This window comes from Chlorocebus sabaeus, chromosome 17 (assembly GCF_047675955.1).
Source record: "Chlorocebus sabaeus isolate Y175 chromosome 17, mChlSab1.0.hap1, whole genome shotgun sequence".
NCBI lineage: Eukaryota > Metazoa > Chordata > Mammalia > Primates > Cercopithecidae > Chlorocebus > Chlorocebus sabaeus.
In genome coordinates, this window is record NC_132920.1 from 31,818,818 (window position 1) to 31,841,589 (window position 22,772).

Sequence of the window (22,772 nt, forward strand, 5' to 3'; positions counted from 1 at the left end):
CTTGGTGACAGAGCACGACTGTGTCTCTAAATAAATAAATAAAGGTAAACTGGCCCAACGCAGTGGCTCACGCCTGTAATTCCAACACTTTGGGTGGCCAAGGGATGATTGCTTGCGTCCAGGAGTTCCAGACCATGGCTCACGCCTGTAATTCCAACATTTTGGGTGACTGAGAGAGGATTGCTTGCGACCAGGAGTTCCAGGCCAGCCCAGGCAACATAGTGAGACCCCATCTCTACACAAAATACCTAGGGAAAAAAAAAAAAGACCTAGCAGGGTGTGTTAGTGCGCACCTGTAGTCCCAGCTACTTGGGAGGCCAAGGTGGGAGGGTCGCTTGAGCCCAGGAGTTCAAGACTGCTCCATGCACTCCAAGCTGGATGACAGAGCCTGGCCTCAAAATAATAACAATAATAAGTGAAAAATAAAAAAAGAAAGAGGTAAACAAAAAGCTTTTCAATAAATGGAAAGCTACACCATGGTCCTGGATATGAAAATTCAGCACGGTGAGATATGGGGAATATTTGTAAAAAGAAAATAAGTGAATCATTACTCTTATGCATGAAATGAATCTTAAAACTGTGATGCTGAGTGAAAATAGAAAGCCGCAGAAGAATGTATACATGATACCAGTAATACTAGATTCAAAAACACATAAAATTTAAGCAAGTGGAGAAGAAAGAAAATTCAGAATCGTGGTTTGTTTTTTTTTTTTTTGAGACAAAGTCTCACTCTGTCACCCAGGCTGGAGTGCAGTGGCCGGATCTCAGGTCAATGCAAGCTCCACCTCCTGGGTTTACGCCATTCTCCTGCCTCAGCCTCCCGAGTAGCTGGGACTACAGGCGCCCGCCACCTTGCCCGGCTAGTTTTTTGTATTTTTAAGTAGAGACGGGGGGTTTCACCGTGTTAGCCAGGATGGTCTCGATCTCCTGACCTCCTGATCCACCCATCTCGGCCTCCCAAAGTGCTGGGATTACAGGCTTGAGCCACTACGCCTGGCCAGAATCGTGGTTACACAGCATAGAGGATCTCTGACTGAAACAGAATATTCTTTTTTTCTCTTTTTTTTTTTTTTTTTTTTCTGAGACAGGGTCTAGCTCTTTCGCCCAGATTGGAGCACAGTGGCACAATCATGGCTCACTGCCCTGATCCTCCACCTGCTGGGCTCAAACATCCTTCCACCTCAACCTCCTGAGTAGCTGGGAATACAGGCCCACGCCACCACACTCGGCTAATTTTATGAGGTCTCACCATGTTGCCCAGGCTGATCTCAAACTCCTGGGCTCAAGCGATCCTTCTGCATTAGCCTCACAGAGTGCTGGGATTACAGGCGTGAGCCACTGTGCCTGGCCTGGAATATTCTATTTCTTTTCTTTTCTTTTTTTTTTTTTGAGACCAAGTTCCGCTCTTATTGCCCAGGCCGGAGTGCAATGGCCCGATCTTGGCTTACGACAATCTCTGCCTCTGGGGTTCAAGCGATTCTCCTGCCTCAGCCTCCCAAGTAGCTGGGATCACAGGCATGTGCCACCATGCCCTGCTAATTTTTTTATTTTTAGTAGAGAGGGGGTTTCTCCATGTTGGTCAGGCTAGTCTTGAACTCCTGACCTCAGGTGATCCGCCTGCCTCAGCCTCCTAAAGTGCTAGGATTACAGACATGAGCCACTGAGTCCGGCCTGGAATATTCTATTTATTTCTGGGTTTTTTTTTTTTTTTTTTTTGGAGACGGAGTCTTGCTCTGTCGCCAGGCTGGAGTATAGTGGCATAATCTCTGCTCACTGCAACCTCTGCCTCCTGAGTTCAATCGATTCTCCTGCCTCAGCCTCCTGAGTAGCTGGGACTACAGGCATCCGCCACCACGCCCAGCTAATTTTTGTATTTTTAGTAGAGATGGGGTTTCACCATGTTGGCCTGGATAGTCTCGATCTCTTGACCTCGTGATCGGCCTGCCTCAGCCTCCCAAAGTGCTGGGATTACAGGCGTGAGCCACCGTGTCTGGCCTTTATTTTTAGAGTTGGGGTCTTGCTCTGTTGCCCAACCTCAAACTTCTGGCTTCAATCGACCCTCCCACCTTGGCATCCAAAAGTATTAGGATTATAGACATGAGCCACCATGCCTGGCCAGGCTTCTTTTACTCTCATTATGTTATGAGATTCAACCTTGTTGCAATCACTGGGTTTGTTCATTCTCATTGCTGTCCAGTGTTCTACTGTGTTAATATACCACCATTTATCCATAATATAGTTATACTTCATATAGTTTTTGGTATGTATGGAATATTTCATCCAAATAATTTTTTTAAATAAATAAATTACACATTAAAACTATAATAACTGCATGAAGATCTGCCTTAGGAGTTTTTGCCATTCAGAAGGATGAATCAGCCCGTTAGCCTTCTCCTTGAGTAATAACTTAATACACTCATCAGGGGTTCAGGAGAGGTCTGGGGTATGCCAGACAACCACAGGGAAAGTCATTCCAAATCATTTACGGGACACTGACTGGATACACAGTCTTGTGCTGGGTTCTGTGGAGGACCAATGTGAAAACTCAGTTTCTTCACTCATAGCTGACATTTCTTTATTTTTTCTTTTTCTTTTTCTTTTTTTTTTTTTTGAGATGAATTCTCACTGTCTCGCTCTGTCTCCCAGGCTGGAGTACAGTAGCACGATCTCGGCTCACTGCAACGTCTGCCTCCTGGGTTCAAGCGATTCTAGTGCCTCTCAGCCTCCTGAGTAGCTGGAATTACAGGCATATGTCATCACGCCCGACTAATTTTTATATTTTTTGTAGAGACAGGGTTTCACCATGTTGGCCAGGCTGGTCTTGAACTCCTGACCTCAAGTGATCTACCCAGCTCATGGCTGACATTTCTTAGGAGCGAAAGAGACCTCAGAATGTACTTCCAGACTGACAGGAGCTAGACAGGCAGGACCACTTCCCTGCATGGTTTTTTGCATGGAAGTCTTTACTTGAGTCCCTTAGCTGATGTGGAATCAGAAGAGCAAAAAGGTCATCTTCAGAGTGGCCTGGGCTGGGTCCGTTTCTCTCCAGGACAGAAAAGTGGTGGTCACTTTTTCCCTAGTAGATATGCTGCTGGACTTTATCGCCCCAGCATTCCCATCCCCTCCAGAGGCCCTTGTCACCCCAGACCAGCGAGTGTGGGCCTTTATCTGGACTCTGCTTCCTCCTTGGGAACACCAGGTCTTGGAGCAAGAGAACTTGGCAGGCTTTCCCCATGGCAGTCTTATTCCTCCTCCTGTTCCTATGTGGAACTCCCCAGGCTGCAGGTAAGGGGCAAGAGGTAGGTGATTCCTTAGCTGTTTCCAAGGTTGGGGAGGGACTGCTGCTCTTTCTCCTAGGAGCCTGGCAAAGGCATCTGACTCAAGAAGATAGAATTACCCCAACTGACCTCCTCCTGCCTCTGACACTAGGGAAGACCCAGGGGCAACGAAGATCCAGGTTATGCAGTTTCCTTTATAAAATAAGAAGAATGAGTAAATGCTTTCAGAAAAGTTGAAATGAGTAGAAGAGATGTGGGCATTTGCCAACTCTTTCAGGCCTTTCCCTCTTGCCCTCAGACCCCCTCACTGTCTTGGGGAGAGACAAGGAAAGCCCTTACCCTATTCTCTCCACCTGTCTTATTTTTGTAGCTGTCACTTGAGAAAGGTGGTCACCAGCCAGGCCTGTGCTGGGGGACCCCAGAAGGGGAGGAAGTCAGGGTTGAAGATCAAATGGGGGGTTGTTGATCTGATGGAGGTCTCTGGCCTCATACAACCTTCTTCCCACAGACAACATCCAGGCCATCTATGTGGCCTTGGGGGAGGCAATGGAACTGCCATGTCCCTCACCACCCACTCTACATGGGGACGAACACCTGTCATGGTTCCGCAGCCCTGCAGCAAGCTCCTTCACCACCCTGGTAGCCCAAGTCCGAGTGGGCAGGCCAGCCCCAGACCCTGGAAAACCAGGAAGGGAATCCAGGCTCCGACTGCTGGGGAATTATTCTTTGTGGCTGGAGGGATCCAAGGAGGAAGATGCCGGGCGGTACTGGTGCGCTGTGCTAGGTCGGCACCACAACTACCAGAACTGGAGGGTGTACGACGTCTTGGTGCTCAAAGGTGAGTGGGGGCATGCAGACCAGGGGCTACTGTGGGCCAGGAAGTCTAGGTGAAGAACTGAGGGGTCCCTCTCTCCCCCACAGGATCCCAGTTATCTGCAAGGGCTGCAGATGGATCCCCCTGCAATGTCCTCCTGTGCTCTGTGGTCCCCAGCAGACGCATGGACTCTGTGACCTGGCAGGAAGGGAAGGGTCCCGTGAAGGGCCGTGTTCAGTCCTTCTGGGGCAGTGAGGCTGCCCTGCTCTTGGTGTGTCCTGGGGAGGGGCTTTCTGAGCCCAGGAGCCGAAGACCAAGAATCATCCGCTGCCTCATGACTCACAACAAAGGGGTCAGCTTTAGCCTGGCAGGTAAACCGAGGGAGAAGACGGAAAGGGATGTTCTTTCACCTCAGCCTCCCAAGTAGCTGGAATTACAGGCGCCCGCCACCATGCGCGGATAATTTTTTGGACTTTTGGTAGAGACGAGATTTCACCATTTTGGCCAGGCTGGTCTCAACTTCCTGATCTCTAGTGATCTGCCCACCTCGGTCTCCCAAAGTACTGAGATTATAGGTATGAGCCACCGTGCCTCCCCTAATTTTTAAACTTTTTTGTAGAGACAGGGTCTCACTATGTTGCCCAGTCTGGTCTCAAACTACTAGCCTCAAATGATCTTCCTATCTTGGTCTCCCAAAGTGCTGGGGTTACAGGCATGAACCACCGCACCTGGCTATTTTTTCTTGAAAGGGTGAATTACTATAAAGGGTGTGAGGGGAAAGTGTGGTTATGGCTGGTGGTCTGCTCTGTAGTTGGCTGCCCATGTGTGAGCAGGGGGCATTGCCATTCTCTATTTTTTATTTTGTTTTGTTTATTATTATTATTATTAGGCCAGGCGTGGTGGCTCAAGCCTGTAATCCCAGCACTTTGGGAGGCCGAAGCAGGCGGATCACTTGAGGTCGGGAGTTCGAGACCAGCCTGACCAAAATGGAGAAACTCCGTCTCTACTAAGAATACAAAATTAGCCGGGTATGGTGGCACATGCCTGTAACCCCAGATACTCGGAAGGCTGAGGCAGGAGAATCACTTGAACCTGGGAGGTGGAGGGTGCAGTGAGCCAAGATCACGCCATTGCACTCCAGCCTGGGCAACAAGAGCAAAACTCTATCTTTAAAAAAAAATTGTATTTTTAGTAGAGACGGGGTTTCACCATGTTGGCCAGGATGGTCTTGATCTCTTGACCTCAGGATCTGCCTGCCTTGGTCTCCCAAAGTGTTAGAATTACAGATGTGAGCCACCATGCCTGGCCTTTTTTTTTTTTTTTTTTTGAGATGGAGTCTTGTTCTGTTGCCCAGGCTGGAATGTAGTGGCACGATCTTGGCTCACTGCAACCTCTTCCTGCTGAGTTCAAGCTGTTCTCCCATCTCAGCCTCCTAAGTAGCTGGGACTACAGGTGCCTGCCACCATGCCCAGCTAACTTTTGTGTGTGTGTGTGTGTGTGCGTGTGTGTGTGTATTTTGAGACAGAGTCTCTCTCTGTCGCCAGGCTGGAGTGGAATGGCACGATTCCAGCTCACTGCAACCTCTGCCTCCCTGGTTCAAGTGATTCTTCTGCCTCAGCCTCCCAAGTAGCTAAGATTACAGGCATATGCCACTATGTCCAGCTAATTTTTGTATTCTTAGTAGAGCCAGGGTTTCACCATGTTGGCCAGGATGGTCTTGATCTGACATGTGATCCGCCCGCCTCGGCCTCCCAAAGTGCTGGGATTACAGGCGTGAGCCACAGCGCCTGGTCTCTTTTTTGTGTTTTTAGTAGAGATGGAGTTTCACCATGTTGGTCAGGCTAGTCTCGACCTCCTGGCCTCAGGTGATCCACCCATCTCGGCCTCCCAAAGTGCTGGGATTACAGGTGTGAGCCACTGCGCATGGCCCCAATTTTTATATTTTTAGTAGAGATGGGGTTTCATCATGTTGACCAGGCTGGTCTTGAACTCCTGACCTCAAGTGGTCTGCTTGCCTTGGCCTCCTAAAGTGCTGGGATTACAGGTGTGAGCCACTGTGACTGGCTGCCATTCTCTATTTATGGGTCAGGGTGAGAGGCCTGGAAAGGGGCAGATTAGGGTGGAAGATATTGAGGGCAGGGAAACTTACCAAGTCTTCTGTTGGAAGAGCCCACCAGACTGTGGAGGGGAGGACTCTCTTTGGGGCACAGGGACAGGCCCCCTCACTGCCTCCTTCCCATCCCTCTGGTCTGGCTCTTACTACAGCCTCCATGGATGCTTCTCCTGCCTTCTGTGCCCCTTCCGTGGGCTGGGACATGTCTTGGATTCTGATGCTGCTGCTCACAATGGGCCAGGGAGTCATCATCCTGGCCCTCAGCATTGTGCTCTGGAGGCAGAGGGTCCGTGGGGCTCCAGTCAGAGGTGAGTCCCTCCCTCCCGGAGGGAAGAAGAGGGCACGTGGGTGGGAGGCAAAGGGCTAGGCTCGCACCCTGCCTCTGTACCCCACCTCCTCTAGGGGAGGGGGCAAGGAACACAGCTCTAAGTTGTCTGCTGACTTCTCTTCTGTATCCTTGATGGCTCCTTCTCCCCAGCTGCCTCGATTCCTCAGTTCAAACCCGAAATCCAGGTCTATGAGAACATCCATTTGGCCCGTCTCGGGTGAGGAACAGCTAGGGAACAGAGGCTTAAATCCTGGAGGGGACTGGGGATGGGAGAGGAAACACGGGTTGGGTTGGGGAGGAGCCCTTGTTCCTGAGGACGTGAAAAGTAGAGGTATCCTTAATCTGTCTCTCTGGAAAACCCCACAGCCCACCTGCCCACAAGACCAGGTGATTTTGGTGACATCTGCTGGGAAGTGTGACCTGCTGTTTCGCTGGCCATCTAGCACCTGGAGTATTCCTCGACAACCTTGGCAAGGGGGGTGGGACTGCGAGTTCGACTTCACCGTCCAGCTGGCGTCCAGCAGCCACCAAGCTGTGTATGGGGAGGGGTGGGGAACTGAAGGAAAGGAGGAGCATTATTTTGTGATGTCACCTACAAAAAGGTTTGGTCTCCTGTCTTGTAGCAGCCAGTGGAGGGATGGCCCTGAGCCCGTAGTACTGTGGGGTTGAGGGGAGCCTGAGGTTGCTGGTGGGGGCAAGGAGGATGGGTGTGAGCAGGGAGGAGACAGGAATCTGGAGACTTGAGCAATGGTGGGGAATCCATTGCAGTAGAGCTGAAGGACAAATGGGGAAAACTGGGGAAGAGAGAGAAGGGAAGAAACTCAAGTCAGAGAAAGTAGAAAGAGATAGACAGAGAGAGAAAAAAATAGAAGCACCAAGTGGGAGGACAGAGTGACAGAGAAAATGGAAAGACTCAACCCATCTCTAAATTAAGCCAGACCCCCACTACCCAGTGTGTCATCCTCACAAAGAGGAGAGGGAACAAGCACCTTTAATCAACCCCAGACTTCCTCACATGCAAGGGGAGGGAACTGAGTAGTACAGAGATGCCTGTGCTCAGCTCCCACCCGGGGCCCCTCCTTATCCTTCCTTATCCTAGGCACACACTCTTCCCTGTGGCGCTCTACCGGGGCATTCAGAGCATGTGAGCAGCTATCGCCACTCTGGCACTTCCTCCCTGCTGCCCTGGGGTCACACCCTATTTTCCGGGGGCAGAGGGAGTGTCTACTCGGGCTGGCAGGCCCAGTGGGGGTGTATTATTTATTGGGCCGGGGCCATGCTGGGATGTTTGTGAATCATGGGCGAGTCTGGGCTGGTGAAGCGACAGAGGGTATTGATGCTCCCAACTTGGCCATTCCTCAGTCTCAGGCAGAAATGAGCTGAGCTCCAGCCACACCCTCACAAGCAGCTCCACTGGGTGCCCTTTTGTGTCTCTGCTCAAGCTTGGGCCTTACTGGAGAAAAGCTTTCTCAGAAGTCTCACCTAACGCCTTCAGGCTGCAGGGGCTTAAACTAAGCCATTGGCAGGATAAAGGAAGCACATGACACAGATGGAGAATGAGGGGAGTGCTGTGGTCCAGGTTCCAGCTCCAGCCCAACCCACCAAGCAGCTATAGTTCGCTCTTAGAGCTCACACATACACTGCAGTATCTGCAGTATTACTGTACTCCTAGATAGACCTTTTATTAAAGCTACTCTTCATAGTCCCCCAAGCCCTCCATCCTGAGCTCCCGACCTACCACATTAGTCTTTCCTAGCAAGACTCTCCTCCTTACCATACCTGATGCCGCTTTGATCCCTTTGCCTGAGATCCACAGTGTCATCAAAATGCCTGCCTTGCCAGTGACCTGGGCTGACAGGGGGTATCAGCAATGGGCATCTAGAAAAGACAAAAGACACAGAATAGGTGTTCTTTATGAGGCTGGACTCTGGGCAGGTGCCTCCCCAGGTCTTGTGAGGGATCTGTGAGGGGGTCTCCTGAGAGATCTGGGGTCTCTGTACAAAATTAGGTTGTCGGGCATGTCTCAAAGTGTCTGTGCAGGTGTTTCCAGGGCCGTGGTGATGGCGGCGGAATCCTGGGTTGGGGGCTGCAGATCCCGGCGAAGCTGGCCACAAGGAGGGGTGGGGAGGCAAGGAGGCTGGTGAGCTGCCGTGGGGAAGTGGCCATGTTGCACAGGTCCTGCTAGCAGCAGTGGTGCCGCAGAATGTAGGAGCGCAGCCAGTAGGTGGCATGGCTCGGCAGAGGGCACTGGGCCCTTGGGAGGCAGCCTTTTCGCTCGATGATCTCACTCTGATCTGTGGGATGAAGGAGGCATGCTGAGGCGGGGGCCACAGGAAAGGCGCGATGGATGGAGGTAGGGAGCCGCCTGGAGAAGGGCCACTGGACCAGAGCCCTACCTGAGGTGCCAATACTAATGCTGCAAGCTTCATCGTCCTGACACTTGGTGGGAACAGGGTAGCAGGGTTTGGCCAAGCTGCAGGTTTAACAGCGGAGCCTTCCCCGGGCAGGGGACATGGTGAGACCTGTTGAGGCAGCAGAGATTAGGAGAGCAGAAGAGGCAAACCCTCCCTGTGGGGCAGGCAGAGGCTAGATCCGGAGAGGGATATCAGAGAGAGGTGACACACGAAGCAGAGAGAGGAAAGCTGTGGAACAAGGGAGGAAAGCAGACAGAAGTAGAAAAAGTGACCGGGCGCAGTGGCTCACGCCTGTAATCCCAGCACTTTGGGAGGCCGACGCGGGCGGATCATGAGGTCAGAAGATCAAGACCATCCTGGCTAACATGGTGAAACCCCGTCTCTACTAAAAATACAAAAAATTAACCAGGCATGGTGGCACGTGCCTCTAGTCCCAGCTACTCGGTAGGCTGAGGAAGGATAATCTCTTGAACCCGGGTAGCTGAGGTTGCAGTGAGCCGAGATCATGCCACTGCACTCCAGCCTGGGTGACAGAACAAGACTCCGTCTCAAAAAAAAAAAAAAAGAAACACAGAGAAGGGAGGGGAGACGATGCAGGAAAAGAAACAGAGATGGAGGTAAGAGCGGTACAGGGATTGAGAGATGAGCAGACATGAACAGAAGCCATGAGAATCAGAGACCAACATAAGAAGAGTAAGACAAAAAGCCAGACCCAGCAGCAGGGAAGTAGAGGCAGTCAGTGAAAAAGTTAAGTAAATGGCAGCAGAGACAGATAGGAAAATAGAAATTGACATTGACCAAAGGGCCCAGCACAGAAGCAAGAGCTGAAATAAGGGATAGGGGAGACAGGGGTGGGTCAAAGATGCAGCAAGGAGGAGACAGTTATTCTCAAATACTTTTGAAAGGAAACTCTTCCTTTCCCACCTCATCAGGCTGGCCTTCCCAGTGGCTGGTCTCCCTGAAATCCCCCACTCCCCCAGCTCTCTTCTTGGCCTCTTCCAGCACTCCCACCCCTCTCCTCCCCAGCCCTCAGGTTCCTCTACATGCCCTTGTCCCCGCCCCCAGCCCCCTGACCACTGAAGGTTCCCCAGTCCACCCTTACCCAGTGCACCACAGAGGAACAGGACACAGAGGAAGATGTTGGAGGTGCCTATGGCCAAACGCAGGGTCAGGAATTGGGGAGAGGTGATCTGCATCCTGAGATCCCGGGATTTGTAAAGTTGGAACATTTGAGCAAGACAGGGAGGAACCAGTAAACAAACACACCTAGGGAGTGAATCTAGGGGGTGGAACCGTGACCAGATTCATCAGCCTGACCCACAGGCAGTGGGGGCCCCCAGTCTGCCCCTGCTAGGAGTCTGCCTTTGCCTGGAGGGTCTCCTCTGCTCTCTCAGCATGTTGTCTCTGTAACTTAGCTTCCTCTCCTGCTCCTGAGTTGTGTCTGTCGCCTTCCCTCCTACTCCTCTCCCTCCCTCCCCGTGTCTCAAGCTGCTCCCTGGCTCTCTTAGCTTCTCTCCGTCTTTGTTTTCTCTGTCTTTCCCCCTCAGAGCTTTCATGTCCTTCAAGGTCACCCTCCTAAACAACCCTGGCGTGGATCTGTTTGAGTGTAGAATCAACAATACCCCCCCACACCCACCCACCCACACGCACACACAAAGCCCAGCTGTATAAGGGCGGATCCCACCCAGCTTCAGATCCCTTTGATCCCCCCAAGCTTCAACATTCCTACCCCATAATTATCCCTGACAGCTTTACTACCTTGGAGGAAAGAAAGAATCATGGGTGGGGCTGCAGGGCCAGCCGGATGTGCTTGCACTGGGGAGAAATCACTAGAAAGGAAGGCATGGATAGAATTTGGGGTAGAGGGGTGGTGATAGAACCTGGAAGACTGAGGTTGAAGAAATTGGGAAGGAGGAAGGCCCATCTGGGGAATCAGAGCCAGCATGTACCAGGAGGAGTAAGACTAGGAACAGGGAGTGAAGATAGGGGAGACACAGGTGCCCAGGAGAGCAGCTCTTTTAAAAAACATTGATCTCAGGACCTCTTTACACTTTTCAAAGTTACTTAAGACTCTGAAGAGCTTTTCTTTATGAGGTTATATCAATATTTACTATATTAAAAATTAAAACAGATCATTTAAAGTAGGTATTGATTTATTTAACAATAAAAATAATAAATTATTGCATGCTAACAAAATATGGTTTTGTGAAAAATAACTATTATTTCCCCACAGCACAGTGAGAAGCTGAGCATTGCTTTACATTTTTGTGAATCTAATGTCAGGCTTCGTGGAAGATGCCTGGGTTTTCCTATCTGCAGTCTGTTGGGATATGTTGTTTTCATTGAAGTCCAGTATATGAAGAAAATATGATCTTACGCAGATAGTTGCAAAAGGAAGACCCTCAAGGACCCTGTGAAAGGGTATTAGGGATCCCCAGGGGTTCTTCTTGGTCCACAGTTTCAGGACTGCTGCTGGGGATAAAGGAGTTTGAGAACTCCAGAGGATGCTGAGGGCATGCCGTGGGGCCCCTCCCTGTCCCCACTGGGGCCCCTGGAGCCTGCTGGGGGAGACTCTTTCCTCTTTTTTTTATAGCCCTATAAAGCTCAAGGCAAGGGGGATATAAGGCAGGTAGAGTCGGGCTAGGGGAGGGGGGTGGGCGGGAGGTAGAGGCGGTCCTGACACGGGCAGACTGCGATGAAACCCCAGTTTGTTGGGATCTTGCTCAGCTCCCTGCTAGGGGCTGCCTTGGGTAAGGAGGCGGCCAGCTAGCCTCTCACACAGGCCTTCTGCCAGCCAGCTCCACCGAGGGCCCAGGTCCAGCGCCTCTTTTCTCCTGCCAGGAAACCGAATGCGGTGCTACAATTGTGGTGGAAGCCCCAGCAGTTCTTGCAAAGAAGCCGTGACCACCTGTGGCGAGGGCAGACCCCAGCCAGGCCTGGAACAGATCAAGCTACCTGGAAACCGTGAGTCCTCCATTTCTCCCTCTTCCCACAGCCTTTCCCTGCCTCCAGCCCCACGTCAATCCTTCTGGCTTCCAGAACCCTCCAGGCTCAGTCTGGCTCTGGGCAGATGGTGCGGCTGTCAGAGGAGAGCAGTCTGTACCCCTTCTGGCTCCTGGCACGGAGCCCCTGAGAGGCCCACAGTCCTTGTGCCCCCACCTCTCCACCTCCTTACTCTCCCAAAAGAATCTCATAGGCCCATTAGCTCACAGGTGAAGAGCTCTGGCCCTGAAAGGCCAAAGTTAAAACCAAACTTCAAAATTTCGGCATTAGTCAAGGACCGGGGTGTGTGTGTGTGTGTGTGTGTGTGTGTGTGTGTGTGTGTGTGTCTGTCTGTGTGTGTGTACATGTTCTTAATATTTTATTTTAACGTAATTTTGGATTGACAGAAAAGTTGCAGAAATACTCAACTTTTCCTAATGCTGACATCTTACATAACCATGGTACAATTATCAAAATCACAGAATAACATTGATACAATACTACTAACTAATCTACAGACTTTATTTGATTTAGCAGGATCCTACATTGCATTTAGCTCTCGTGTCTTCCTTGTCTCCTCTGATCTGTGCCAGTTCTGTTTTTCTTTGTCTTTCATGACCCTGACATATTTGAAGAGCTCTGATAAATTATTTTATACCTAGAGTTTAAAAAATCACTTTTAGGGCTGGTGCAGTGACTCACACCTGTAATCCCAGCACTTCAGGAGGCCAAGGTGGGGGGACCACTTGAGCCCTGGAGTTGAGACCAGTCTGGGCAACATAGGGAGACCCTGTCTCTACAAAAAAAAAAAAAGATTAAAAAATTAGCTGGGCATGGTGGCACATGTTTGTAATCCTAGATACTCAGGGGGCTGAAGAGGGAAGATTGCTTGAGCCTGGGAGGTTGAAGCTACAGTGAGCCATGATCATGCCACTATACTCCAGCCTGGGGAACAAAATGAGACCCTGTCTAAAAAAAAAAAAAAAAAAAAATCATTTTTAGGCTGGGCTCAGTGGCCCACACTTGTAATCCCAGCACTTTGGGAGGCCAAGGCGGAAGAGTCACCTGAGGTCCGGAGTTTTCGGTAGAGATGGGGTTTCACTGTGTTAGCCAGGATGGTCTCGATCTCCTGACCTCGTGATCCACCTGCCTCAGCCTCCCAAAGTGCTGGGATTACAGGTGTGAGCCACCACGCCCGGCCAAAAAATGTTTTTTAAAAATTAGCCAGGCATGGTGGCACACACCTGTAATCTCAGCTTCCTGGGAGGCTGAGGTAGGAAGATTACTTGAGCCCAGGAGTTCGAGGCTATAGTGAGCTATGATTGCACCACCACACTCCAGCCTGAGTGACACAGCAAGACCTTTTCTCTAAAAATAAATAAAATCATTTTGGCCGGGCGCGGTGGCTCAAGCCTGTAATCCCAGCACTTTGGGAGGCCGAGATGGGTGGATCACGAGGTCAGGAGTTCGAGACCATCCTGGCTAACACGGTGAAACCCTATCTCTACTAAAAAATACAAAAAACTAGCCAGGCGAGGTGGCGGGCGCCTGTAGTCCCAGCTACTCGGGAGGCTGAGGCAGGAGAATGGCATGAACCCGGGAGGCGAAGCTTGCAGTGAGCTGAGATCCAGCCACTGCACTCCAGCCTGGGTGACAGAACAAGACTCTGTCTTAAAAAAAAAAAAAATCATTTTTAGATTTTTAAAAAATTTACGTGCCGGATGCAGTGGCTCACGCCTGTAGTCCCAGCACTTTGGGAGGCCAAGGCAGGTGGATAACCTGAGGTCCGGAGTTTGAGACTAGCCTGACCAACATGGAGAAACCCTGTCTCTACTAAAAATACAAAATTAGCCAGGTGTGGTGGTGCATGCCTATAATCCCAGCTACTCGGGAACCTGAGGCAGGATAATTGCTTGAACCCAAGAGGTGGAGGTTGCGGTAAGCTGAAAATGCACCATTGCACTCCAACTGGGCAACAAGAGTGAAACTCCATCTCAAAAAAAAAAAAAAAATTTACGTATACTTGATATACTAAAAATTATTTTATAGAATGTCCCTCAGGCTGGGCACAATGGCTCAAGCCTGTAATCCCAGCACTTTGGGAGGCCGAGACAGGCGGATCACGAGGTCAGGAGATAGAGACCATCCTGGCCTACACGGTGAAACCCCGTCTCTACTAAAAAATACAAAAAACTGGCCGGCGAGGTGGTGGGCGCCTGTAGTCCCAGCTACTCGGGTGGCTGAGGCAGGAGAATGGCGTAAACCCGGGAGGCGGAGCTTGCAGTGAGCTGAGATCCTGTCACTGTACTCCAACCTGGGCAACAGAGCGAGACTCCGTCTCAAAAAAAAAAAAAAGAGAATGTCCCTCAATTTATATTTATCTGATATTTGCCATGATGAGATTGAGGTCATGCATTTTAAGCAAGAATACTGCAGAAGTGACGTTGTGTCCTTCTCATGCATCACATCAGGAGTTTACAATGTCAATGCATTAACTTTGATCACTTGGTTTCAGGGAGGTGTTTTTTGAGGGGGCTGAAAATCCCTTTGGGCTCCTTGAAATCACATCTGCTCTGCCCCAGAAGGCAAGTCCTGAAGCCAGGAGTCCAACACCCCAGTTTCATTCTCTCTCTCAGCCCCAGTGACCTTGATTCACCAACATCCAGCCTGCGTCGCAGCCCATCATTGCAATCAAGTGGAGACAGAGTCGGTGGGAGACGTGACTTATCCAGCCCACAGGGACTGCTACCTGGGAGACCTGTGCAACAGCGCCATGGCAAGCCACGTGGCCCCTGCATGCATTTTGGCTGCAGCAGCTACCGCCCTGACCTGTCTCTTACCGGGACTGTGGAGCGGGTAGTGGGAGTAGGAGTAGAGAAAGGAGCAAGGGAGCAAGGGAACAAGGGACATCCGAACATCTAATGTGAGAAGACAGGCATCCTTCTGTGAGTCATTAAAATCTATGCACCACTCTACAGCTGACTGGAAAATTGCATCTATCTTTGGTTGATGGGAGGACTTAAAGGGTAATATGGGGCATCCAGGTTCTAGTTTGGGGGTTACCAAGCAACAGCGGGCTTAATTACAGTGGTGCACTCCTTAACCAACTAAACCCCAAAGGACAATGGCTTCTCTGCCTTCTGTGGCTCCTGGATCCTGTTGCTAGGTTGAATCTTCCTTAGCAATGAGATTCACTGAGTAGGGTTGCCAGGGTTTTGCGAGCCTGAGTCTGGGTTTGCTCCCTTTTCTCCCATTTGCAACTTGGCTCCCAATAGGACTATTTTGAATTGAGAAAAGAAATGTAAAAAGTGTGATAGGTAAAAACTGCTTGGTGCCCTACTTACTAACCAGGCCAGGTGAGGCCTCTGACTGTAACCTGAGAGAAACTGAAGAAACAGGGTCTCGGGCCCCATCCCCATGTGCCTCTCCTATCCTTTCTGGAGAGCCCTCAAGCCAGGCTGCACCTTCTTCTTGGCAATACATCAGGGGTGTGGCCTAAATTTGGGATATGAGTTGTTGTGTGCCACCTGGAGACACGGGAAGGGAGGATGAAGACCTGAAAAACCTGTTTCTCCATTTGCCCCAGCACAGCCTCACAGCGAACCTCCCTGAAGGATTCCTGTGTAAGGGTGGGAGATTGAGAGTATTATTTCCTGGGAGGTGACCTGACCCTTAGGTCTTCTGATAATAAATGTGCATTTTATCAGACTCAGACATTTATTACTCAAAACGGAAAGAGGTCAGTATGGGGGATGGGGTACGTATGGGAGCCTGTACAGTGAGGTCATCAGGTCCTTGTGGGAGCCTTCACTGGGGACAAGACAGAAGCCCCATTTCAGGCCCAGATCCCAATCCCTTCTCAAGAAGGGGACAGTAGAGTGTAGGAAGCAAAGTGGGGAGCCCTTCTAGGAGCCAATGGAGGCCCTAGAAGGAAGTGGGAAGGGACCCGGAAAAAGCAGTGAAGGGTGTGAGGTGGGAAGGATGGATGAGGAGACCTCTCGGAACAGTGTTTAATTAAAGAAATGGGAGCTAGGGAGAGATCATTCTGTAAAACCAGGGGATACAGAGACAGGGAGAGAGGCTCAGGCCAAGGCAGGTGGGAGGAGGGGCAGCCAATGGAATGAGTCTCAGTGCAGCAGCCAGAGGCCAAGGCCAGCCAAGGAGGTAAGGAAGACAAGGCCCAGGGCTGGAGTGGGCCGGGGGCCTGCACTGTTGCAGTTGTCCTTGTTGCAGCAGGTGGTGTTATATGTCAGGCCCAGCTTGCGGTTGGTTTGGTTGAAGGCCTCCTGACAGGGCTCTTCTGGTGTGCCACAGCGAAGATTGGAGAAAACCCACATTTTACCTAGGGGTGGGAATGGGCAGGGAACCAGCTAGGATGGGCACCTGGCATGCCTGTGTTCACCTCCCCACCCCATCCACCCACCTAGGCTTCCTTCCTTCCCAACTCTGTCCCTGGCCCTCCCCTTCTCTTTTCTCAGTCTGATCTTCCTCCTGCACGTCCTTACCTACCACTCCCCCAGTCCTGGTTCTATCACTTGCTGGCCATAAGGCCTTGGACCTGTTACTCTCTCTCTCTCTCTCTCTCTTTTTTTTTTTTCTTCAAGACAGAGTCTTATTCTCACCCAGGCTGGAGTGCAGTGGTGCCATCTCAGCTCACTGCAACCTCTGCCTCCCGGGTTCAAGCAATTCTCCTGCCTCAGCCTCCCGAGTAGCTGGGATTACAGGCGCCCACCACCATGCCTGGCTAATTTTTGTATTTTTAGTAGAAATGGGGTTTCACCATGTTGGCCAGGCTGGTCTTGAACTCCTGACCTCAAGTGATCCACCTGCTTTGGCCTCCCAAAGTGCTGGGATTACAGGCATGAACCACCATGCCCGGTTGTGTTACTGTCTCTTTTTGAGGCCGTTTTCTCAATATAATAATAGCAACCACATCACAGGGTTGTCATGAACACTAATTGAAAAAAAGACATGCAAAGACATAGAAGGTTGCACACAATCATTTTTGGCCAGATATTATCATTGCTATAATCCTCTGCTTCTCTGTCTCAGTCTTAGCCCCATTTGGGCCTCAATCCTAGCCATAGAGTCTCCCACCTCCCTGCTCTCCCCACTAAGGAAGGGGATGTTACCAAGGTATGCATGTGTTGTCAGGCATTGCTGTCCTGGCTCCAGGCGGCAGGACTGCCGGTCCACACAGCCCAGCACAGGGACCTTGTAGCAGGAGTGACAGCGAATGTCAGCTGAGAAGACACAAGTCAGGCTGAGGTGGTCTCTGACTTACCTGGGGATGAGCTGGGCTGGGGGCGGGGGTGGAGGGTGGAGAAGAGCCCATCACGTAGGTGCTCCAACCTGTTTGGCTGTTTGGTCTAGTAAGCACAGAGCAGGTGAGTGATGCAGGGAAAATGGAAAGTAGGCGGCAGGTAAGGGTAGAGTTGTTGCTTTGTGAAAGACCCACGCCCTACATATTTTCCTTCACTCCACCCCGTTTGGAGATGAGTCAAGAGGGACAGAGCTATGAACAAAAACATGGGGCTGGAGATAGATGGAATGTGAGGAAGATACCATGGGGAAAGAATGTGGGTGGTGAAGGAGGAGATGGAAACTTAAAAGAAGAAGAAATAATAAAAATGAAAATCATGACTGTTACAACACTGTCAGAAATGTCTTGGAACTTGAGGTTGGCGAGAAAGCCATTTGTGGCCAGCTTTAGCAATTTACAATTTACTCTTCACCTCCTGGAGCTGGCAAGAGTGTGGGAAGAGGAACCAGACCTGAACAGAATCCTCTCACCCCAGTAGCTCTTCAGCAGAAAGGAATGATACCTGAGAGACAGATCACCAGATTCCATCTTAGCACCTTATCAAAATGGAGAGAGTGGATACAGAAGGCGGCACCCCAAAGTTCCTGCTTCAGTTAATTCAAGGTTTGGGCAGGCAAGTTTGGTGACGCAGGGTCCAAGGGTGGAGGAGCCTGGTAAGTGCACCTCAGTGAAATCCACCTCACCCTGGAGGTGAGTGGCCCAGGTGTCCCCTCTTCAGAAGGTTCACGAAAATGCTCTATCTCCATGGAGGCTCTTAGATGTCACTGCAACCATCTAGAAAGCTTGTATCCCTGGTAGGGGAGTGGGTATGCAACCCAGGAGGGGAGTAGAGGGTATCTAGGAAAGGCCATGGCTGAGGGACTGAACATCTGATTCCCTGATGGAGTAGATGGGGAGGGTGGGCTACAAAAGGAGCCTGGGACTGGATGCCTAGGTCTTTGAGAGGACACCTTACTGAGCACAGCAGATAGAGGAGAAGGCAGGTAAGCTAGATTCTGGAGAGCTGTATATTGAAGTGGGGCTGGTTGGGGAACTGGATACCAGAGTTTCCAAAGAGGGGACACCTTGGAGTGGGGAACAGGGGACCCAGAGCCCTGGCAGGTGAGAGAAATGGGTCTGTCTTGGAGGTGGGGAAGATGGATGGAGACCTGGCATTTTGAGAAACAGAGCAAGGAGGCTGTCATAGGGAAGCCTGGTCTTGGTGGCACAGGAGAGCTGAGCCAGTTGGGGCTGGGGGTGTTGGGATCCCGAGTGGTGGGTAAGGCAGGGAAGTGGGTAAAGCAGGGTGTAAAGGTCCTGACCAGGCAAACCAGGTCCTTGGGGCCCCCAGGTGCTCACCTGAGACCCAGCAGAGCAGAGCAGACAGGGTGAGCAGCAAAAGAACTTTCATGGCGAGGGTCCTGAGAATGGTGGCAACCACAGCAGCTGATAAAGTAGAATCCAGCTCTGGGAGTTTAGTGGCCTTTTTGGAACTTATAAACCTAAAGGCTCCTCCCTTCACTGCCTCTGATAGCCCCTCCCTTCCCACTTACTACACAGCTGACCAGAGAAAAGACAAGGGGTGGGGAGGCACTGAGCAGGACAGAGTGGGAAGTAGGGATGGGAGAGAGGGATGCGGGAGGGCAGGTGCTACTAGTGGCCAATGCCATTGTGGTTCTTGGTTTCAGGCCAAGATGCCCTTCCTGGCCCCCCGCTAACAGTCCTGCTGCCGAGTCCTCTAAAGGAGCATCATCAAAGGCCTCTGTGATTTACAGTGTCCATGGTGGTAGCTTCTGCTGGTTCCTGGGAAATGGACAAAAGGATAAGGCCCAAACTAATTGCTGAATTTGGGTCCCTGGGTCCCTGCTGGACATTGATAGGGACATGCTGGTGGAAATTGGGGATGGAATGGGTCAAATTAATCTCCATTCAGGCCCCACTCGGTCTTTCCAATGCCTGCTCAGCCATCAGTGACTCACTGATGGCTTCTGTGATGCCATAGCAGCAGAGGCAGGGGCTGGGGCTACTCATCTAGGGGAGCCACCACAGGTCTGCTAAGTAGGGGCTGCCTCAGGCTCCCATGAAGGTTCTCAGGACGTCACCTCGGCTCCACTTGCACGTGGTGTGACCTTGTTGCTCCAGTCCAGCAGCAGCAATTGTCCTAGGTGTGGCTGTGTGCACCTGCTCCAAAGCACCTCCCTAAACAAAACCTGCCAACTTGGGCAGGGCACCAAGGCAGGAGGAACAGCATGGGCACAGAGAGGTGAGGTAGAAGCTAAAATAAGAATAGAAATAGTAGGCTAGGGGTGGTGGCTCACGCCAGCAGTCTCAGCACTTTGGGAGGCCGAGGTGGGTGGATCACAGGGTCAAGAGATCAAGACCATCCTGGCCAACATGCTGAAACCCCGTCTCTACTAAAAATACAAAAATTAGTTGGGTGTGGTGGTGTGCGCCTGTAGTCCCAGCTACTTGGGAGGCTGAGGCAGGAGAATCACTTGAATCCAGGAGGCAGAGGTTGCAGTGAGTCAAGATTGCACTCCAGCCTGGCAACAGAGTGAGACTCTGTCTCAAAAAAAAAAAAAAAAAAAAAAAAAGAATAGAAATAGTAATAATAATGGCAAGTACTTACATAGTGATCCTATGTATTCTAAGCAGCTTACATGCATTACTTTATTTCGTTATCACAATACCCTACAAAATAGGGATTTTTGTTGTTGTTGTTTTTGAGACAGGGTCTGGCTGGCTCTGTCGCCCAGGCTGGAGTGCAATGGCCTGATCACAGTTCACTTCAACCTGGACCTCCTGCGCTCAAGCGATCCTCCCTCCTCAGCCTCGTAAGTAGCTGGAATTACAGGCGCGCCTGAAAAGTTAAGCAGGCAAAAGCGTTTGTGTAAATGGCCCGAGCACACATTTTAAGTGAGCACCATCTGAGGACTCTGAGTTTGCCTGCGAGGATTCCCAAAGGGATCTGGGCAGTTGGTGGCCCCGCCCCCTCTCTTATCGGAGCCCCCCAGCCCCTCCGTTCTCCTCACCCCCAACTTCCCTCCGGTCCCCCGCCAACCCGCCCCACGCCGCTGATTCGCTCGCAGCTTCTCCTCACCACATCCCAACCATGGCTGTGTTTCTGCAGCTGCTACCGCTGCTGCTCTTGAGGGCCCAAGGGAACCAAGGGGGTAAGCGATCCCTGGGAGAGTTGTGATAGATGCAGAGGGGCTGAAGCAAGAAAGGGGCCGCCTAGTAGGGTGGGTTGTGCGTGGGAAGATCCAGGATGGCTGGAGTGCAGAAGAGAGAAGAGAAAGAGGAGACGGGATGGGGGGTCGTCTTGCCCTATGGACCGGCCCTAACCACAGCCTCCGGCCTCTCCTAGCTTCTCTGGACGGCCGCCCTGGGGACCGGGTGAATCTCTCTTGCGTAGGAGTCTCTCACCCCATCCGCTGGGTCTGGGCGCCCAGCTTTCCGGCCTGCAAGGGCCTCTCCAAAGGACGCCGACCGATCCTGTGGGCCTCTTCGAGCGGGACCCCCACCGTGCCTCCCCTCCAGCCTTTTGTAGGCCGCCTTCGCTCCCTGGACTCTAGTATCCGGCGGCTGGAGCTCCTCTTGAGCGCCGGGGACTCGGGCACCTTTTTCTGCAAGGGCCGCCACGAGGACGAGAGCCGTACAGTGCTTCACGTGCTGGGGGACAGGACCTATTGCAAGACTCCTGGGCCTACCCATGGTAGGTCCAGGCCTGTGCGCACAAGGGTACTTAACTCCGACACATACCCAGAGGAGGGAAGAGGAGGGAAGAGGGCCTTGGCTGGAGGTTCTTGAGCGGGAGAGCTGGCTCTCTCTCGTCAAACCCCTGACCTCAGCATCCCTCCCCGCCATGCCTTCCCCCCAGGGTCCGTGTATCCCCAGCTCCTGATCCCGCTGCTGGGCGCTGGGCTGGTGCTGGGACTGGGAGCTTTGGGCCTGGTCTGGTGGCTGCACAGGTGAGCAGGAGGGACCTGGCCTGGTTAAATGGGAGTGACCAGAGGTGGAAAGGGCAGGACCAGAACCTTCGCAAAACAAAGAGCTAGACCTCGAGCTCTGGTCCTGTCTTGGCGAAGAATGGGAGAGGTCAAAGGTGGGAGCGAGGCCGCTGGCTGGTGAGTAGAGCCCAGCCAGAGGAGATGAGTTGGAAGTGCAGCAGAGTCAGAGCCTGGGCTGGACTGTCGGTGGGGGTAGAGTCTAAGTTGTTTCCGGTCTGAGCCTTCAAGTTGCTGGACTGTCCTTGGCGCGGCCTGAGTCCCAGGAGAACCAGTGAGACAAGACTGGTGGCTCTCAAAGACTCATATGTCCCTTACAGGCGCCTGCCCCCGCAACCGATTCGACCACTCCCTAGATTTGGTGAGACTAACTCCACCCCGTTTTCTTTCTCCTACACACCCACTCCCCACCCCTCAATTCCTGAGTCTGAGCCCTTGCTGGGAACAGACACGTTGGTCACCTTCTCTCCATCCTTCAGCTCTGTCCCCCCCACATAGCTCCACTTGTGAAAACCGAGCCCCAGAGGCCAGTAAAGGAGGAAGAGCCCAAGATTCCAGGGGACCTGGACCAGGAACCGGTAAGGGCATGGGGATGGGATGGGGATGGCCAGAATCTCTGAGGAATATGGACCAAAAAAAAAAAAAGGCCTGAACCCCAAGGGAGACTGTGGAGACCATCTTGTCTTCCTCCCCTTCCTCCTCCAGAGCCTGCTCTATGCGGATCTGGACCATCTAGCCCTCAGCAGGCCCCGCCGACTGTCCACAGTGGACCCTGCTGATGCCTCCACCATCTATGCGGTTGTAGTTTGAAGGGAAGCCCTTACTCCAAACCTCCCAAACTAGGGGATCCCAGCTACCCATAATCCCTCTCCCCTCCTTGGTCCCTCACCTGGAAGAGGAAGGCACCACGGTATGGAAATAAGTGCTAGACTGGGAGTCGGGAGACCTGGGCTCTAGGCTGTCTCTGCCACTGATCTTACTCCTACACTTACTCACATCTCTCCTATAACCTCCATGTCTCCCTCAACACCGGTGTCCTCTCTATATCCAATCAAGCCCTAGCTCCTATCTCACGACATCAAAAGTCCCAGACAGTTGCCTTATCTCTTCCCTTCCCTTCACAGTCAAACTTTGGAACCAGGGGCATACACCTGCCTTTTTCATTTTCTTCTCCTTCACTTTATCCCCACTGCTCATCTGTTGAAATTGCTTATCTGCTCTCCATAAGATTGCAGGTAACGTCCTAATAGCCACACCCAGTAGACATTTTTAGTATTCATCTGGTTTGGTCTCTGATTACTCCATTCCTTTTTTTTTTTTTTTTTTTTTTTTTTTTTTTTTTTGAGATAGAGTCTCGCTCTGTCGCCCAGGCTGGAGTGCAGTGGCACAATCTCGGCTCACTGCAAGCTCCGCTTCCCGGGTTCACGCCATTCTCCTGCCTCCGCCTCCTGAGTAGCTGGGACTACAGGCGCCTGCCAACACGCCCAGCTAATTTTTTGTATATTTGGTAGAGACAGGGTTTCACTGTGTTAGC

General features: G+C 51.6%; 3 protein-coding genes and 1 pseudogene across 8 annotated transcripts; 2 read left to right on the forward strand and 2 right to left on the reverse strand.

Moving 5' to 3' along the window:
• The first annotated feature begins 1,251 nt into the window (after positions 1 to 1,251).
• On the forward strand, positions 1,252 to 16,048 carry LOC103221756 (lymphocyte antigen 6 family member G6F). Of its 4 annotated transcripts, none has more exons than XM_038005915.2 (6): positions 1,252 to 3,285; positions 3,787 to 4,116; positions 4,200 to 4,463; positions 6,358 to 6,513; positions 11,789 to 11,911; positions 14,445 to 16,048. In XM_038005915.2, exons 1-6 carry the CDS (start codon positions 3,234 to 3,236, stop codon positions 14,849 to 14,851), a joined length of 1,332 nt encoding a protein of 443 aa, XP_037861843.1. In that variant the 5' UTR covers positions 1,252 to 3,233; the 3' UTR covers positions 14,852 to 16,048. The 4 variants fall into 4 exon arrangements, with proteins under 4 accessions (XP_037861843.1, XP_037861844.1, XP_007971311.2 ...); XM_038005916.2 differs by having other exon boundaries at positions 14,566 to 15,463; XM_007973120.3 differs by lacking the exons at positions 11,789 to 11,911; positions 14,445 to 16,048 and adding exons at positions 6,684 to 6,750; positions 6,900 to 9,553.
• Positions 8,538 to 9,047, reverse strand: LOC140708865 (lymphocyte antigen 6G6e-like; annotated as a pseudogene).
• Positions 16,049 to 16,056: 8 nt separating the features above from the next.
• LY6G6C (lymphocyte antigen 6 family member G6C) lies at positions 16,057 to 18,810 on the reverse strand. Its single transcript, XM_007973123.3, has 3 exons — positions 18,591 to 18,810; positions 17,062 to 17,172; positions 16,057 to 16,271 (listed from the first exon to the last, which is right to left on the reverse strand). Exons 1-3 carry the CDS (start codon positions 18,640 to 18,642, stop codon positions 16,057 to 16,059), a joined length of 378 nt encoding a protein of 125 aa, XP_007971314.1. The 5' UTR covers positions 18,643 to 18,810.
• Positions 18,811 to 20,343: 1,533 nt separating this feature from the next.
• Positions 20,344 to 22,291, forward strand: MPIG6B (megakaryocyte and platelet inhibitory receptor G6b). 3 transcript variants are annotated; one of them, XM_007973111.3, is made up of 6 exons: positions 20,344 to 20,404; positions 20,599 to 20,946; positions 21,112 to 21,202; positions 21,559 to 21,599; positions 21,718 to 21,816; positions 21,944 to 22,291. In XM_007973111.3, the coding sequence occupies exons 1-6, from the start codon at positions 20,344 to 20,346 to the stop codon at positions 22,015 to 22,017; spliced, it is 714 nt and encodes a 237-aa protein (XP_007971302.1). In that variant the 3' UTR covers positions 22,018 to 22,291. The 3 variants fall into 3 exon arrangements, with proteins under 3 accessions (XP_007971302.1, XP_007971301.1, XP_072861983.1); XM_007973110.3 differs by having other exon boundaries at positions 21,737 to 21,816; XM_073005882.1 differs by lacking the exon at positions 21,112 to 21,202.
• The last annotated feature ends 481 nt before the right edge of the window (positions 22,292 to 22,772 follow it).

Coding starts and splice junctions, on each gene's coding strand:
- MPIG6B (XM_007973110.3), top strand. CDS start 20,344: ATGGCTGTGTTTCTGCAGCTGCTACCGCTGCTGCTCTTGAGGGCCCAA. Junction 21,203..21,558: donor CTGGTCTGGTGGCTGCACAG/GTGAGCAGGAGG, acceptor TGTCCCTTACAG/GCGCCTGCCCCCGCAACCGA. Junction 21,817..21,943: donor GGGACCTGGACCAGGAACCG/GTAAGGGCATGG, acceptor TTCCTCCTCCAG/AGCCTGCTCTATGCGGATCT.
- LOC103221756 (XM_038005915.2), top strand. CDS start 3,234: ATGGCAGTCTTATTCCTCCTCCTGTTCCTATGTGGAACTCCCCAGGCT. Junction 4,117..4,199: donor CGACGTCTTGGTGCTCAAAG/GTGAGTGGGGGC, acceptor TCTCCCCCACAG/GATCCCAGTTATCTGCAAGG. Junction 6,514..11,788: donor CCGTGGGGCTCCAGTCAGAG/GTGAGTCCCTCC, acceptor TTCTCCTGCCAG/GAAACCGAATGCGGTGCTAC.
- LY6G6C (XM_007973123.3), bottom strand. CDS start 18,642: ATGAAAGTTCTTTTGCTGCTCACCCTGTCTGCTCTGCTCTGCTGGGTC. Junction 17,173..18,590: donor TCTGCTCTGCTGGGTCTCAG/GTGAGCACCTGG, acceptor GTGTCTTCTCAG/CTGACATTCGCTGTCACTCC. Junction 16,272..17,061: donor GACAACACATGCATACCTTG/GTAACATCCCCT, acceptor TCCCACCCCTAG/GTAAAATGTGGGTTTTCTCC.